We start from the raw sequence: 13,971 nt of genomic DNA, 5'->3' as shown, positions 1-13,971 counted from the left end.
ACATTTGGGGGCGCTAGACTAGATACTAGATATATTCTCCCTTGAAGCTGTACACATGAGCACTGATGTCTTATGCCCACTCCTTATCTTCTGTGGTCAATTGATTGTCCAATCTAATTTGAAATGTATTTCATGGATGTTAGCGAATTTTATTTTTAAAATGCACGAACAGGTGTTAGTGTATCAAGTTATGAGTAACGTCTGTCCAAAGATCTCGTTGTTTTACAACTTGCTCCACTTATTTAGACACTATCAGTTCTATGGGCAGTTGCGAGCGCCGTAAAACCTCTACCAACACAAAACAGTTCTATTGGTGCAAAGACAAAATATGCATGTGTGGAGGTAGCCAATGTTTGGTGTAGTGGAAAATGTCCTACACATAGGCCTAGTAGTTGCTTTGAAGAAAAGTAGAATAGTTTGAAATATACAAACCTAGTGAGGATGTTCAGTTGTGGCTGATGGTAAGTAGAATAAGATGATTGAATCAATTCGTTATTTAGTTGGCTTTGTTCAACTGATTGGGGTCTTGTAAAGAGGGAGGGGAGGGGGGCATTTCGGAAAACAATGTTCTGCAACCTTCATGGTTAATTTATACACCGAAGTGTAATTTGAGTGTGGCCATTTGTTTGCCCCCCAAAAAAAATTCCAGTGGAAAACTGTAAAGATAAGTAGAATCTTCCTTTGTACAATGTATTATGTAGGTAGGTCCTTGACCTTTACCATCAATGATTTCTTTCTAGAGGCACCAGCCATTATGAAGGTAGGTAGGCAATGTTTGAAAGGTTCTGGCTGGTGACTATTGTCATTGTGCGGCCAACACGCAAATTTCTTCCTGATGAGGAACTGCTCTGGGTAAAAATATTTGAGTTGTAAAATTGTAGCAAAAAGGAATAGCTATATATATGTACTTAGTTGGTATTTCTTAATTAAGTTACATGGACATGTATTTTTTAGAGTTACCTTTTAAGGCAAAACCAAAAGGCTGATTCCTCGCCCTCTCTGTGTATGCCTTTCACGTACACTGTACCCGTAGGTGGGTTTTTTAAAGGACAAACATTTCCTATCTATGAAAGGTGTCCTGGTCTTGCCATCGCACTGCATGTTTCGATGATCCTAGATGATGCTTGTTCACGTCTGTTTGTTTAGTGTAGATTTTTTCTGTGGTTTGTTCAAGTGTGTTGTGGGCATGAATGGTTGTTTGTTGTGTATTGTTTCTGAATGACTGTTTAGTTGACATTTTTAGTTAATAGTTTAAAAATACCAAACCTCAGTTACAAAGTCATTTGAAAAATGTTGTGATTTACTTGTTTGTATTTTTCCCCAACTATAAATTCATCAACCAAAGCACATTATTTGTTAGAGTTTTGTTTGTTTGTTTGTGGTTGGGTCCCTCACCTTGGGTGGTTGGAGGGTGCACCTGGTAGTTCCTGCTTCTTTTCTTTCTCCCTGTTGTCTCTGTTTTTACCTGTCTAGCTTTTTCTCAATTCTTCTTCTTCTTCTTTTTCTTCTTCTTCTTCTTCTTCTTCTGCATGATACCCCACCCCTCCCTGTTATTAACGTCCGGGATCAGCTCGTTTGTGTACTCTATGTACTAAACTACTACACAATGCAACCGCCCTTTGCCCTTGTGCTTCGTTCTACTCAAATTATATGCAAGGTAATGTAACTCATCCCTCCACGTACTTCTGATCTCAGACTGAGAAGGCAAGTTTTACTGAAGGTAGAGGCTCGATCCAGCCTTTCTATTACTTTTGTATTTTCCTAGTATCTTGTCGAAGGCCTTGCTCACCCAGTTTGTGGAAGAGGTCGTCTACTAGATCTATGTACTGCTGTCTGTGGTGGAAGAGGTAGTCTACTGGATCTATGTACTGCTGTCTGTGGTGGAAGAGGTAGTCTACTAGATCTATGTACTGCTGTCTGTGGGGGAAGAGGTAGTCTACTAGATCTATGTACTGCTGTCTGTGGGGGAAGAGGTAGTCTACTAGATCTATGTACTGCTGTCTGTGGGGGAAGAGGTAGTCTGAATGATATACTAATACCGTATGATAGAACTCAATGAGCAGGCCGGGCACTACGCACTCGACCGCACTGAAAAAAATATGGAAGAAGAAGAATTAAAGAAGAGAAGAAGAAGGAGGAGGAGAAGACAGAGAGAGAGAGGGAGGGGGTGGGTGTATATACTAGGTCCTCTACACTCTACACGAATTGTCGGCGTCGGCATAACGTGGGGAGTCGATCGAGGTGGAGATCTCGAGTGAGACTGAGGGGCCCTGCCAACGTCGTATAGCGTGGTAGATATAGATCTAGTAGTGGGTGGTTGGCGGGAGCTCTGGCTGGTGTGGTTTGCTTCTTCTTTCCTACCAAACATCTGTTGTCGTTATCTCCCCTCTTTCTATTTTGTGTTTGTTACTCTCTTGTAACACCTCTAATCTTCGGCACTTATGATCTTATTGTTGCAAGTGCCGTAAAACTTAGTAGCCTACATGCGTATAGCTCTTACTAAAAACGCGTCGCGTAGTTGTAGCCTCGTATGCCCATTCAACAAACTGATCAGCAGATATAGGAAGCGGAGTCCGAACATGACTGACCCTCAAATAAATTACATGTTGTAACGTTTTGTTTGGTTTGACGGATTAACGTAACACAAAATGGCATTGGCATCGATTGTCCGCATCTTGACTTTGTTTTAGACAGTCTTCTTGGCAAAATATAAGATAATTTTTCCAACGAGTGGGCATATAAACTAAGAAAAATCTGGGCATCCAATGGCGCATGCGTTGAGAAAATGCCCCGGAAGTTGACTTGTTGTTTTCAGGAAGGAATTAAAAAAAAAAAATGAAAAGAAAAGAAAAACAGGGGAAGCCAAGGCGAATAGCGTAACTACACATCATTCAAGGATTTCGATTGCTGAAGAACGTTCGATGAAGAAATGTACCGTAAGAGACCGCGCTGTCATTTGGAGGAACTAAGGATGATGTTATATTGGTGTCTAAGGTTTTATTCTAATTCCTGTCAATAATAAATAACGACTCAATTATTCAATGAAGAAGGCGCTGGATCAACGTTGACATTTTTATCTTTTACTTTTATCGGCAACAGGTTACAATACGGCAGTAGATCTCTCGAGTCTGCAGTAGATCTACAGCGCAGACAGGATTAAACTGTTTTATTCACAGGTAGGTGAGATTAGCGGGTAGCCTACTACAAAACAATAAAATAGATATGTAGATATCTAGATCTATATCCAGTCTCTAGTCACCACTGACAATGAAATGGATGGAGTAGAATAGATTGTAATGGTAGAGCCTCTACTAGAGGGGTAGGGCAGTGGGCAGGGTTAGGGTCAGAGAGACAGGCCCAGGGTAATGTCGTTAGGGCAAGGCCAAGGGCAGGGTTACGGGTTAGGTCAATGTTAGGGTTAAGTATCTTCTTTATTATCCTATTGCTTAAAAAGACGGTGCTTTTTCGGTAGTTCCCACCACATGCGATTAAAAGTAGAAATGATGCAAACTATTTTTAGGTAAGGCGCCCATCTTGTTTGACGTCAGACCAGGATACTGGATACCCCCCCGATCACGTGACTACATCTAAGTATAGACAACCGCATGGCACCAAAGATGGAAGTGTCTATATGTATATTATGCTTAATCTTTGATTTGATAGCGCGTCTGTGTTTGATGTCGAGCAATGACTTTTGGAGCGGTTCGATTCCGGTCCCAGACAGTTTTTTTTTTCTCTTTTCCTCCTCCCGACTGACCAACAGTTCCGTAAATTATAGGCCTAATTTGTAGAGTTGCTTTGACTTTGAAGTTGTTGTTTATTTTAAAAAATGTATCTATTAGGGATTAAAAATGCAGGAGGGGGGGGGGGGTGGTAGATCTAAATTTAGATATCTAGATCTAGATTTCTAGATCTAGATATTATCTAGTCCTCCTGCGTCTTTACGGCAATTTTCGTGCGGTCTTCCATCATGTCCAGGTAGGCCTAATAGATCTAGATCTAGAATCTAGATCTAACCAGTCTAGAATCTAGATATAGATCTCTAGATCTAGATTCTAGATCTAGATCTAGATCTAGAAAATCCGAAATGTTACCGAAAACATGTCGTTCCATGTTTGGGTATCCCAGGAAGTGATGACATCACATTACTAAAATAAGCAGCCAATCAGAAAGATGCGTCATTTCTAAGTTTAACGGCATGTGTTCCCACCCCCCTTATTTGAGCATGACCTACTTCTAGATCTAGATCTAGATCTATATGTTTGATTCGCGGTGAGCTAAGATATCAAACCTAACAACAGCAAAACATTAAATTGTGGTAAAATTAAGGGGGGCATGCCCCCCTGAAACCCCCCTTCCTATGTGTTAGGTCAGCTTGCCCCCCTGAAGAAACCCTCCTACTCTTGGGGCCAAAACCCGTGAATAACAATTGCGGGGTGGGAACTACCGAAAAAGTGCCAAAAAGGCCACCTCTATTCTCACCGAAAGTGGCTATTCTCACCCGCCCGGAAGTTCTCGCAAGATCTACTCCTCCCCTCTTCTCTCTCTCTTTGTCTCTTTCTGAATACTGTCTATCGGTGTGGACGATCAAATTGACCAAAACAAAGTTAAAAAATGATGTTAAAACACAAAAGTAAATTAATTTGGTTGTCTACAAAAATGCTACGGCTATTTAACTTTTCGAATCGAGCCGAACTACGCAGGTCGCCATTTTGTTTTGTTCTCTCTCTCACTCTCTCTCTCCACTGCCCACAGACAAAATTGTACGCTTTTAGTAGGCTACAAGTACAGTTGTAATGGAACGTTTGTTCACAGCACAGAATTCTACAATTTTTCTGTTATCACTGTGTAGAATTCTGTGGTTTAGGGTGAACGCAAAATTTGTTGGCCTAGATCTAGGCTATAACGGTGAACGCGCACCGGGTGAGAATAGCCAAAAGACTCGCCTGCACTATTCTCACCCCGGGTGAGAATAGAGGTGGCCATTCTCACCCGGTGCACGTTCACCAAATTTTGCGTTCACCCTAAACCACAGAATTCTACACTGTGATAACAGAAAAATTGTAGAATTCTGTGCCGTGAACAAACGTTCCATTACAACTGTAGCCTACTAAAAGCGTACAATTTTGTCTGTGGGCAGTGGAGAGAGAGAGAGGAGTAGCGCGAGAATTTCCGGGCAAAACAAAATGGCGACCCGCGTAGTTCGGCTCGATTCGAAAAGTTAAATAGCCGTAGCATCTTTGTAGACAACCAAATTAATTTACTATTGTGTTTTAACATAATTTTTTAACTTTGTTTTGGTCAATTTGATCGTCCACACCGATAGACAGTATTCAGAAAGAGAGAGAGAGAGAAGAGGGGAGGAGTTGATCTTGCGAGAACTTCCGGCGGGTGAGAATAGCCACTTTCTTGCTTAAAAAACGAAGTTCCATTGCATAATTGTGTTTGTTGGGGAAGTGGCTATCCTCACCCGAGGTGAGAATAAAAATACGATACCTTTCACCCCGGGTGAGACTTGCCAGCGTAGGCTATTCTCACTCAGTGTGAAACAAGACCTGTTTTTCCTCATTTCGGAAATTAGGTCAATTTCCAAATGTTTTGCACTCAAATTCTTTTTTTTTTCCTGCGCAGTGGTACTGTTTTCAAAACTATCTGACTTATTAAATTTTGTTTCCTGGCTATGCTTTCGAGCTCCTAATGTCTAAGTGGGTCAATGGGTCAATTTGTTCTGTACTAATTTCATTGGACGGACATTCATCTAGAGCTACCAGCTTGGCGTGTTTTGAATATGAGACATAGGCTAAGCCAAGGCTAGCCTTAGCCTACGCTTCGGTGTAGAACCAACACAGGCGATTCTAGAAGTAGGTCACAAATGCACACAAACTCTTGATCGAACAAATTCATTTTATATCGGGGAACATAAATTCGGGTGACTGGGGTTAGGGAAAGAGACACACACACACACACACACACGCACACACACAGAGGGACAGAGAGGCATACATGTGTAAGCGGAAGTTCACGAAAGCAGAACACCAAGCACTCAAGCACACATAGGCTAGATCTACTCACCAACGCAAAAGAGTTCCAATTTACTCGGTGGGACGTCAATCTTCACCGCGTCACTCGGTGGCAGTTGACACTACCATCACTAATTTTGCTATATTTGTTTACTTTTACTAGATTCATAAATTGCAAATACAGTCGAATCTGCCCTGACGGCCACCTCTATAAAAGACAGCCACCTGTACAAACGGCCACTTTCCATTTCCCCCCTTGCGTTTTTTTCTATATTTTTTAACTGTGTAAAACGGGCACCTGTCCAACGCGGTCGCGGCCACCATATTTTAACACACAACCCCTATCATATTAAGCAATAACTCCTGTCTTAGACGGCCACCTTAGTGACTCCATTACGTTTTGTCATAAATTGTGCACTGGCCCCTGGCGTTGTGGGCCAGCCGTCATAATTCAATCACCTGTCGTTGTTGTTAGGTAGTCCCTCCAACCGATCATGTTGCGTAGGCCCCTCCCACTGTTGACCAATAGGTACCAATTTTCAGCTGCAGGTGAGGTAAGCGTGTATGATCCCTCATAACCCGTAAGCCCCGCCCAGAACTCATACACACAAATCGTAAGTGAGGTGAGTGGTCACTGTTTACCCAGTTGTAACAAAGTAACAATAACAATGGACGTCAACATGAACTTGCGACAGAAGCGTCGCTCGCTCTCCGACACGTGTTAGCGACCCATTTATTTGTTTTAACATGGCGCTGGGTCTTCCTCGTCTGACACATTTCGTTTTATTGTCACCTTTGCGCAAAATCAGCAACAAAATAAAATAACAAACATTAAAATACATACCAACAATAACAAAAACAACAACAATGCAGCTACTTTCGATTGGGACTTCAGATAGGAATGGTTTGTTTTCTTCATCTTGATCAGTCCTGCCTAAGACGGCCACCTGTCTTATACGGCCACTTTTGTCCTTGACAATGGGTGGCTGTCTTACACAGGTTTGACTGTATTTTATTAGTTTATTATTGTTGAAAAATACCAAATAATTTTTTAAACTATTAATCTGCGATGGAAATGAAGTCAATATCATGTAGACTTATCTATAGGTCCTAGATCTAGTAGAATATGGACACGCATTTATAATAGCTAAATGTGAAACTGGAGGAAATGTACCAAGTTTAGACCAAGATACAGGGTTGCCAATTTTGGGGCTAAAGCTGGGAGTCCGGCTTTTTCAAATCCTCCGGCTTAGGCTTAATATTTAATAACCAGACTGGCGGCCATTTTCTCGCTAATTCTCACCTTTGAATCCAGCTGACCCCACCTTCTTCAATCTCAAATATCTCGACTTTTATTCGAGATAGATCTTAGATGGGTATTTTTTCACCGACGACAACAACTGGGCAAGCTTTAGCTTTAAGATGATAAACCAATAACCCCACATGCCCAAAACATTGACGAGTGCCTGATTCCACCACTTCGTGGCACATTTAGACTTTTTAATTGAACATTTCAACTTTATAGACCTATAGAGAATAGATACACTCATGACAGACTTAAGTGAAAGACTCTTTGGCTTGTCAGTGTTGATCAGTGTCTCCTCCCCAGTTTTTCCCTGACATGTGACACGTGTAGTGAACATGAAAGGTCACATGCTCAGTTATATAAATTCTTTGTTATTTGACTAGACATAGCTCTAGAAATGTTTCCTAATCTTTGAGAGGTTCGCAGTCTTTCCTTTGACTAAAACACTGGCACTGAATGCCGTGTTTTGATGAGGTGAATGTTTTACTTTTCTCTGAGGGTTTTCTAAAATGCTGGTACTGAGGACTACAGAAGAAAAGAAGTTCTAAGAAAAGAAAGAGAGAAAGTGTTTTTGGGATGATATCGACTCTTGACCAACCATTTCCTGTCTGTATCCTCAGTCTGGTGCGACGGACAACACGACACTCCCACAATGCCAGCCATTTTGTTGGAGCGCCTGCCACTCCCCAGCCTGCGGTCGTACGTCAGCTTCTCGGTGCTGGTGCTGGCCCTGGCTACGTTCTACGCCCACCAGACGGTGCGCACCAAGATGAACTTTAACCCCGACACGGAGGTAGTGGAGGAGCTCGGGTTGCCGCCGGAACTGGCCAACATCACTCTGCCCTACTCCAACGACGAGCATTTCTACAACCTGATGTACGTCATGAGAGTGGAGACCTGGTGCATATGGGTACGTTTGTCCTCCGCCACTTTTGATGTACGTCATGAGGGTGGAGACCTGGTGCATATGGGTACGTTTGTCCTCCGCGACTTTTGATGTACGTCATGTGATGTACATCTTTTGATGTACGTCATGAGAGTAGAGACTTGGTGCATATGGGTACGTTTGTCCTCCGCGACTATTGATGTACGTCTTTTGATGTACGTCTTTTGATGTACGTCATGAGAGTAGAGACCTGGTGCATATGGGTACGTTTGTCCTCCGCGAATTTTGATGTACGTCATGTGATGTACGTCTTTTGATGTACGTCTTTTGATGTACGTCATGAGAGTAAAGACCTGGTGCATATGGGTACGTTTGTCCTCCGCCACTTTTGATGTACGTCTTTTGATGTACGTCATGAGAGTGGAGACCTGGTGCATATGGGTACGTTTGTCCTCCGCCACTTTTGATGTACGTCTTTTGATGTACGTCATGAGAGTAGAGACCTGGTGCACATGGGTACGTTTGTCCTCCGCGACTATTGATGTACGTCTTTTGATGTACGTCTTTTGATGTACGTCATGAGAGTGGAGACTTGGGGCATATGGGTACGTTTGTCCGTGACTCTGATGCTTAGGTTCAAACAGCACCTAGTCATGGATGGCTGCTGTCATAAATAAATAAATGGTTGATGATGTCATAAATAAATAAATGGTTGATGATGTCATAAGTAAATAAATGGTTGATGATGTCATAAATAAATAAATGGTTGATGTCATAAATAAATAAATGGTTGATGATGTCATAAATAAATAAATGGTTGATGATCTTTGATGCTTTACAATTTGCATAAACATGTTATTTTGTTGTGATCTGTTCCTTTGAGTGTTGGTTGTTGTGTGGACGTAGTAAACAGGATAGTGTTGCTCTTGGCTGACAACTTACAATGGTCATTGTGTAAAACTTCAAGTAGAGAAAACAGGATAGTGTTGCTCTTGGCTGACAACTTGCAATGGTCATTGTGTAAAACTTCAAGTAGAGAAAACAGGATAGTGTTGCTCTTAGCTGACAACTTGCAATGGTCATTGTGTAAAACTTCAAGTAGAGAAAACAGGATAGTGTTGCTCTTAGCTGACAACTTGCAATGGTCATTGTGTAAAACTTCAAGTAGAGAAAACAGGATAGTGTTGCTCTTAGCTGACAACTTACAATGGTCATTGTGTAAAACTTCAAGTAGAGAAAACAGTACAAAAATACGGCTTACTACTTCATCATTTTAGATACAGTCCAACAGGTTGATCACAGTCACTTTAGACGAGCGACCGTTACAGACTCAGGGGTCGCTCTGTGCCAGGCACAAGGCTTGAGCTGTCCTCCCTTGCTAAACTTGACTAAGCCAACAATTGGTGGAAAAATCTGAGTTCCTGATTTTGCCTTTACTTTGTGTTTGTATTTCCATCAAAATTCGGACCAATGTTCTAAGAGTTTTTCCTTGTCATTGATTGAATGTACACTCTGCGTCTGAAGACAGACTTTGGGCTGTCGGGGTCTAGAGGTACAGTGTTCACCTCTCTTTTTTTTTTTTAAATGAAGACGGGCTGACAGAAGATTTAGAACAAGTGACCAATGAGTAAGTTTTTAGGCTGACTTCTTTTTGTGCAAAAGTGAGCGATTGTGGTGACTGATTGTGGTGAGCGATTGTGGGGACCGATTATGGTTGCGTTGAACAGGGACCACTATGAGCAGGTTGAAAATAGAAGACGTGAAAAATGCAAGGGTGTCTTGGAACAGTGGTTGTAAGTTATACGTATATTAAAACATTCTATAATAGTTGGTCCTTCACTGTCTGATGTTGACCAGTCCATCAGAAAAACATTTGAGAGATTTTCTGTTTCCCTCCAAGCATTGTTGAAATGATAAGTGTAGTTGTTCTATGCTGTTGTGAATAGAAAGTTTTCCGTGGACGGAATAATGGAACATTTCTCTTGTTCTTCTGTATATTGGCAGACTCTTGTCAACACTTGCTATTGCCTGTTGATATTGCTGGGAAAACTCATCCAGAATATTGTCTTTGGAGAGCTGAGAGTGAGTGAACAACAGGTAGGAATCTTTTTCTCTTCATTTTGGAATAGTCCCCCCCCCCTCCTTCTTTCTGACTAGTGTTGTGGAATCAAGTGGTCATAAACGCTCATCGACAAAATTTGTGTTTCTGGTCAACTGTAAGGATGCAGGAGACGGAAGTACCTAGATCTGTATCTGTGACATTACTTCTGCCTGTGTTGTCAATGTGGAGATTGACATACCTAGATCTATATCTGTGACATTACTTCTGCCTGTGTTGTCAATGTGGAGATCTATATCTGTGACATTACTTCTGCCTGTGTTGTCAATGTGGAGATTGACATACCTAGATCTATATCTGTGACATTACTTCTGCCTGTGTTGTCAATGTGGAGATCTATATCTGTGACATTACTTCTGCCTGTGTTGTCAATGTGGAGATCTATATCTGTGACATTACTTCTGCCTGTGTTGTCAATGTGGAGATCTATATCTGTGACATTACTTCTGTCTGTGTTGTCAATGTGGAGACTGACATACCTAGATCTATATCTGTGACATTACTTCTGTCTGTGTTGTTAATGTGGAGATCTATATCTGTGACATTACTTCTGTCTGTGTTGTCAATGTGGAGACTGACATACCTAGATCTATATCTGTGACATTACTTCTGCCTGTGTTGTCAATGTGGAGTTTTTGCTTGTTTTATGCACACGCGTGTTTCGTTACATCTGTCTGTGTGTGTGTTTGTCTGTGTGTGTCTGTGTGTGTATGTGTGTGTGTTTCATTCCATAGCACGAGGACAATTGAAAGGTCCCTGTTCTGTTTGTCCCATGTTTTCCTCCTGCGTGACATGACTGCAGTGTGTGGTGACATGACTGCAGTGTGGGGTGACATGACTGCAGTGTGTGGTGACATGACTGCAGTGTGTGGTTCTCTGGAACACTTAGAAACAGAGCTGTTGTTTGGCTGTTATTGTTTGGGTGTTATTGTTTGGCTGTTATTGTTTGAGTGCTCCTTCTGTCGTGTCAAACATCTATTGTCCTTATCTCTCCTCCCCCTTTTCTATTCCAACAGCTCTACTAGAGGGCACTACTTATTGATGTTGCAACTGCAGAAAAGATCTCGCTCAACTTAGAAAAGGAAGAACGATTGTTGATAGTGTCAATGATTTTCCTCCTCAGCACTTGAAAGACAAATTCTGGAATTTTGTCTTCTACAAGTTCATATTTATCTTTGGGGTGATGAACGTGCAGAGCATGGAGGAGGTGGTGCTGTGGGTGGCCTGGTTCTCCGCTCTGGGCTTTCTCCACCTCCTCACTCAGGTGTGCAAGGACCGCTTTGAATATGTAAGTGGCTACGTTTCTGACATTTTGGTTTATAGTTTTTTGGGTGGGTGTGTGTGTGTGTGGGTGGGTGTGTGGGTGGGTGTGTCTGTGGGTGTGTGGATGTGTGGGTGTGGGTGTGTGTGTGTGTGTGTGTACTTGTTGGGTACTCTGTTGTCAGTTTCTTCTGCTTCTGTTCAGTTTTCAGCCATTTTTTGTGTTGATTGGCACTTTCGTCACCGTTGTGATAATATCGGATAAGTGTCATCGGGTAAATCTTTCAGGAGAAGACCATACTGTTTGATGAAAAGGGGGGCTTAGATTCTCCCATTTTCCTTTCGTTCAAAAGAGTCCCGCATATATGGATGATGCTTTAGCTCTGTTCATCTTAATGTTTTTCCGTTTGTGGAGCATTTTTGTTATTGCTCAGATTTCTTGTCGAATGACTTCATGTTTCTATTTCTGTTGGGGCTTTTTCTCTTTTGGCATTAAGGACGAAGAATGGTAAAGTTTGGTACTCAAGTCTCCATAGGGAGTGTGTGCGTTTCCCTGACTGTGTTAGTCTGTGTGTGTGTGTGTGTGTGTGCGTTTCCCTGAATGTCTTTGCCTGTCTCTGTGTGTGTGTGTACGGTTCCCTGACTGTCTTTGTCTCTGTGTGTGTGTGTGTACGGTTCCCTGAATGTCTTTGTCTCTGTGTGTGTGTGTGTACAGTTCCCTGACTGTCTTTGTCTCTGTGTGTGTGTACGGTTCCCTGAATGTCTTTGTCTCTGTGTGTGTGTGTGTACGGTTCCCTGACTGTCTTTGTCTCTGTGTGTGTGTGTGTACGGTTCCCTGAATGTCTTTGCCTGTCTGTGTGGCAGCTGTCGTTCTCCCCGGCCACGCCCAGAGTGTCCCACGTAAAGCTGCTGTCTCTGCTGACGTGTATCTTCACCTCGTGCTGCGTGCTGCTGGCGGCCAGTGCCTGGGTCGCTCTCCACATCAGCCTCACCATCTGTGCGTTCCTGGGAGCTGAGGTGAGCACACACACACACACTAGCACACACACGCACACTCACTCACACGCAAACTAGCACACACAAACACGCACACCAGCACTCACAAACATGCACCCACCAACTTCTGTGTTTAAGACTTCGTGGTACGTGGTACGCCATTTTGAAAAACGATGTTTTACGCGAGAGTTTCATTGAGCAGTCGACACATTCTGTATAGGAAAAATTTTAATTTTATTTTTCGTGATATTTTTGCTTGCACAAGGTTTTATTGGGGGTGTTGTTGTTACTGTTGTAGGTTTGATTGTTGATCTGTCTGTGGTTTCGTTAGTTTGAGTCAGATCCTGATGGTCAAAGTCACCATGGCTGTGTTATTTGTTATTTGTTGAGTCCTCTTGGACAGTTGAAAAAGATGAGTCCAGAATGCACTTATTTCATATTTTTAAAATGCAAATCTGAATTTGAGTACTGCTTTTGTAATTATGTGTGGATCGTTTTTTTAATTTCTTTTAATTTTAATTTTTTTTTGGGGGGGAGGGAGGGCGGGGGGGCTTTGAGAAGTGTTTGTATGGTGTCATCCTGACACAGACTTTGCTACGTCTGCTGTGGTGTCTTTGGTGTGAGTGATTGACCTGATGTGGTGTCTTTGGTGTGAGTGATTGACCTGATGTGATGTCTTTGATGTGAGTGATTCACCTGATGTGGTGTCTTTGATGTGAGTGATTCACCTGATGTGGTCTCTTTGATGTGAGTGATTCACCTGATGTGGTCTGTTTGATGTGAGTGACTCACCTGATGTGGTCTCTTTGATGTGAGTGACTCACCTGATGTGGTGTCTTTGGTGTGAGTGATTCACCTGATGTGGTGTCTTTGGTGTGAGTGGTTCACCTGATGTGGTCTGTTTGATGTGAGTGATTGACCTGATGTGGTCTCTTTGTGATGTGAGTGACTCACCTGATGTGGTCTGTTTGATGTGAGTGACTCACCTGATGTGGTCTGTTTGATGTGAGTGATTGACCTGATGTGGTCTGTTTGATGTGAGTGATTGACCTGATGTGGTGTCTTTGTGATGTGAGTGATTCACCTGATGTGGTGTCTTTGGTGTGAGTGATTCACCTGATGTGGTCTGTTTGATGTGAGTGATTGACCTGATGTGGTGTCTTTGTGATGTGAGTGATTGACCTGATGTGGTGTCTTTGGTGTGAGTGACTCACCTGATGTGGTCTGTTTGATGTGAGTGACTCACCTGATGTGGTCTCTTTGATGTGAGTGACTCACCTGATGTGGTGTCTTTGGTGTGAGTGATTCACCTGATGTGGTGTCTTTGGTGTGAGTGGTTCACCTGATGTGGTCTGTTTGATGTGAGTGATTGACCTGATGTGGT

General features: G+C 42.4%; 1 protein-coding gene across 1 annotated transcript in view; it reads left to right on the top strand.

Annotated features, from left to right (window-relative positions):
- Window positions 1-2,609: 2,609 nt before the first annotated feature.
- The window catches only part of LOC101856633 (E3 ubiquitin-protein ligase AMFR), a 20,371-nt gene continuing 9,009 nt past the window's right edge, over window positions 2,610-13,971 (top strand). Inside the window, exons 1-6 of the mRNA XM_035973631.1 lie at window positions 2,610-2,936; window positions 7,947-8,320; window positions 8,516-8,653; window positions 10,217-10,309; window positions 11,455-11,619; window positions 12,456-12,608. Of these exons, the coding sequence (XP_035829524.1) occupies window positions 2,930-2,936; window positions 7,947-8,320; window positions 8,516-8,653; window positions 10,217-10,309; window positions 11,455-11,619; window positions 12,456-12,608 (930 nt within the window). The 5' untranslated portion in view covers window positions 2,610-2,929. The remainder of the gene's footprint in view (window positions 2,937-7,946; window positions 8,321-8,515; window positions 8,654-10,216; window positions 10,310-11,454; window positions 11,620-12,455; window positions 12,609-13,971) is intronic.

Source organism: Aplysia californica, unplaced genomic scaffold, assembly GCF_000002075.1.
Source record: "Aplysia californica isolate F4 #8 unplaced genomic scaffold, AplCal3.0 scaffold01575, whole genome shotgun sequence".
Classification (NCBI taxonomy): domain Eukaryota; kingdom Metazoa; phylum Mollusca; class Gastropoda; order Aplysiida; family Aplysiidae; genus Aplysia; species Aplysia californica.
The sequence above is the reverse complement of the archived record's forward strand: the minus strand, read 5'-3'. Positions and strand labels throughout refer to the sequence as shown.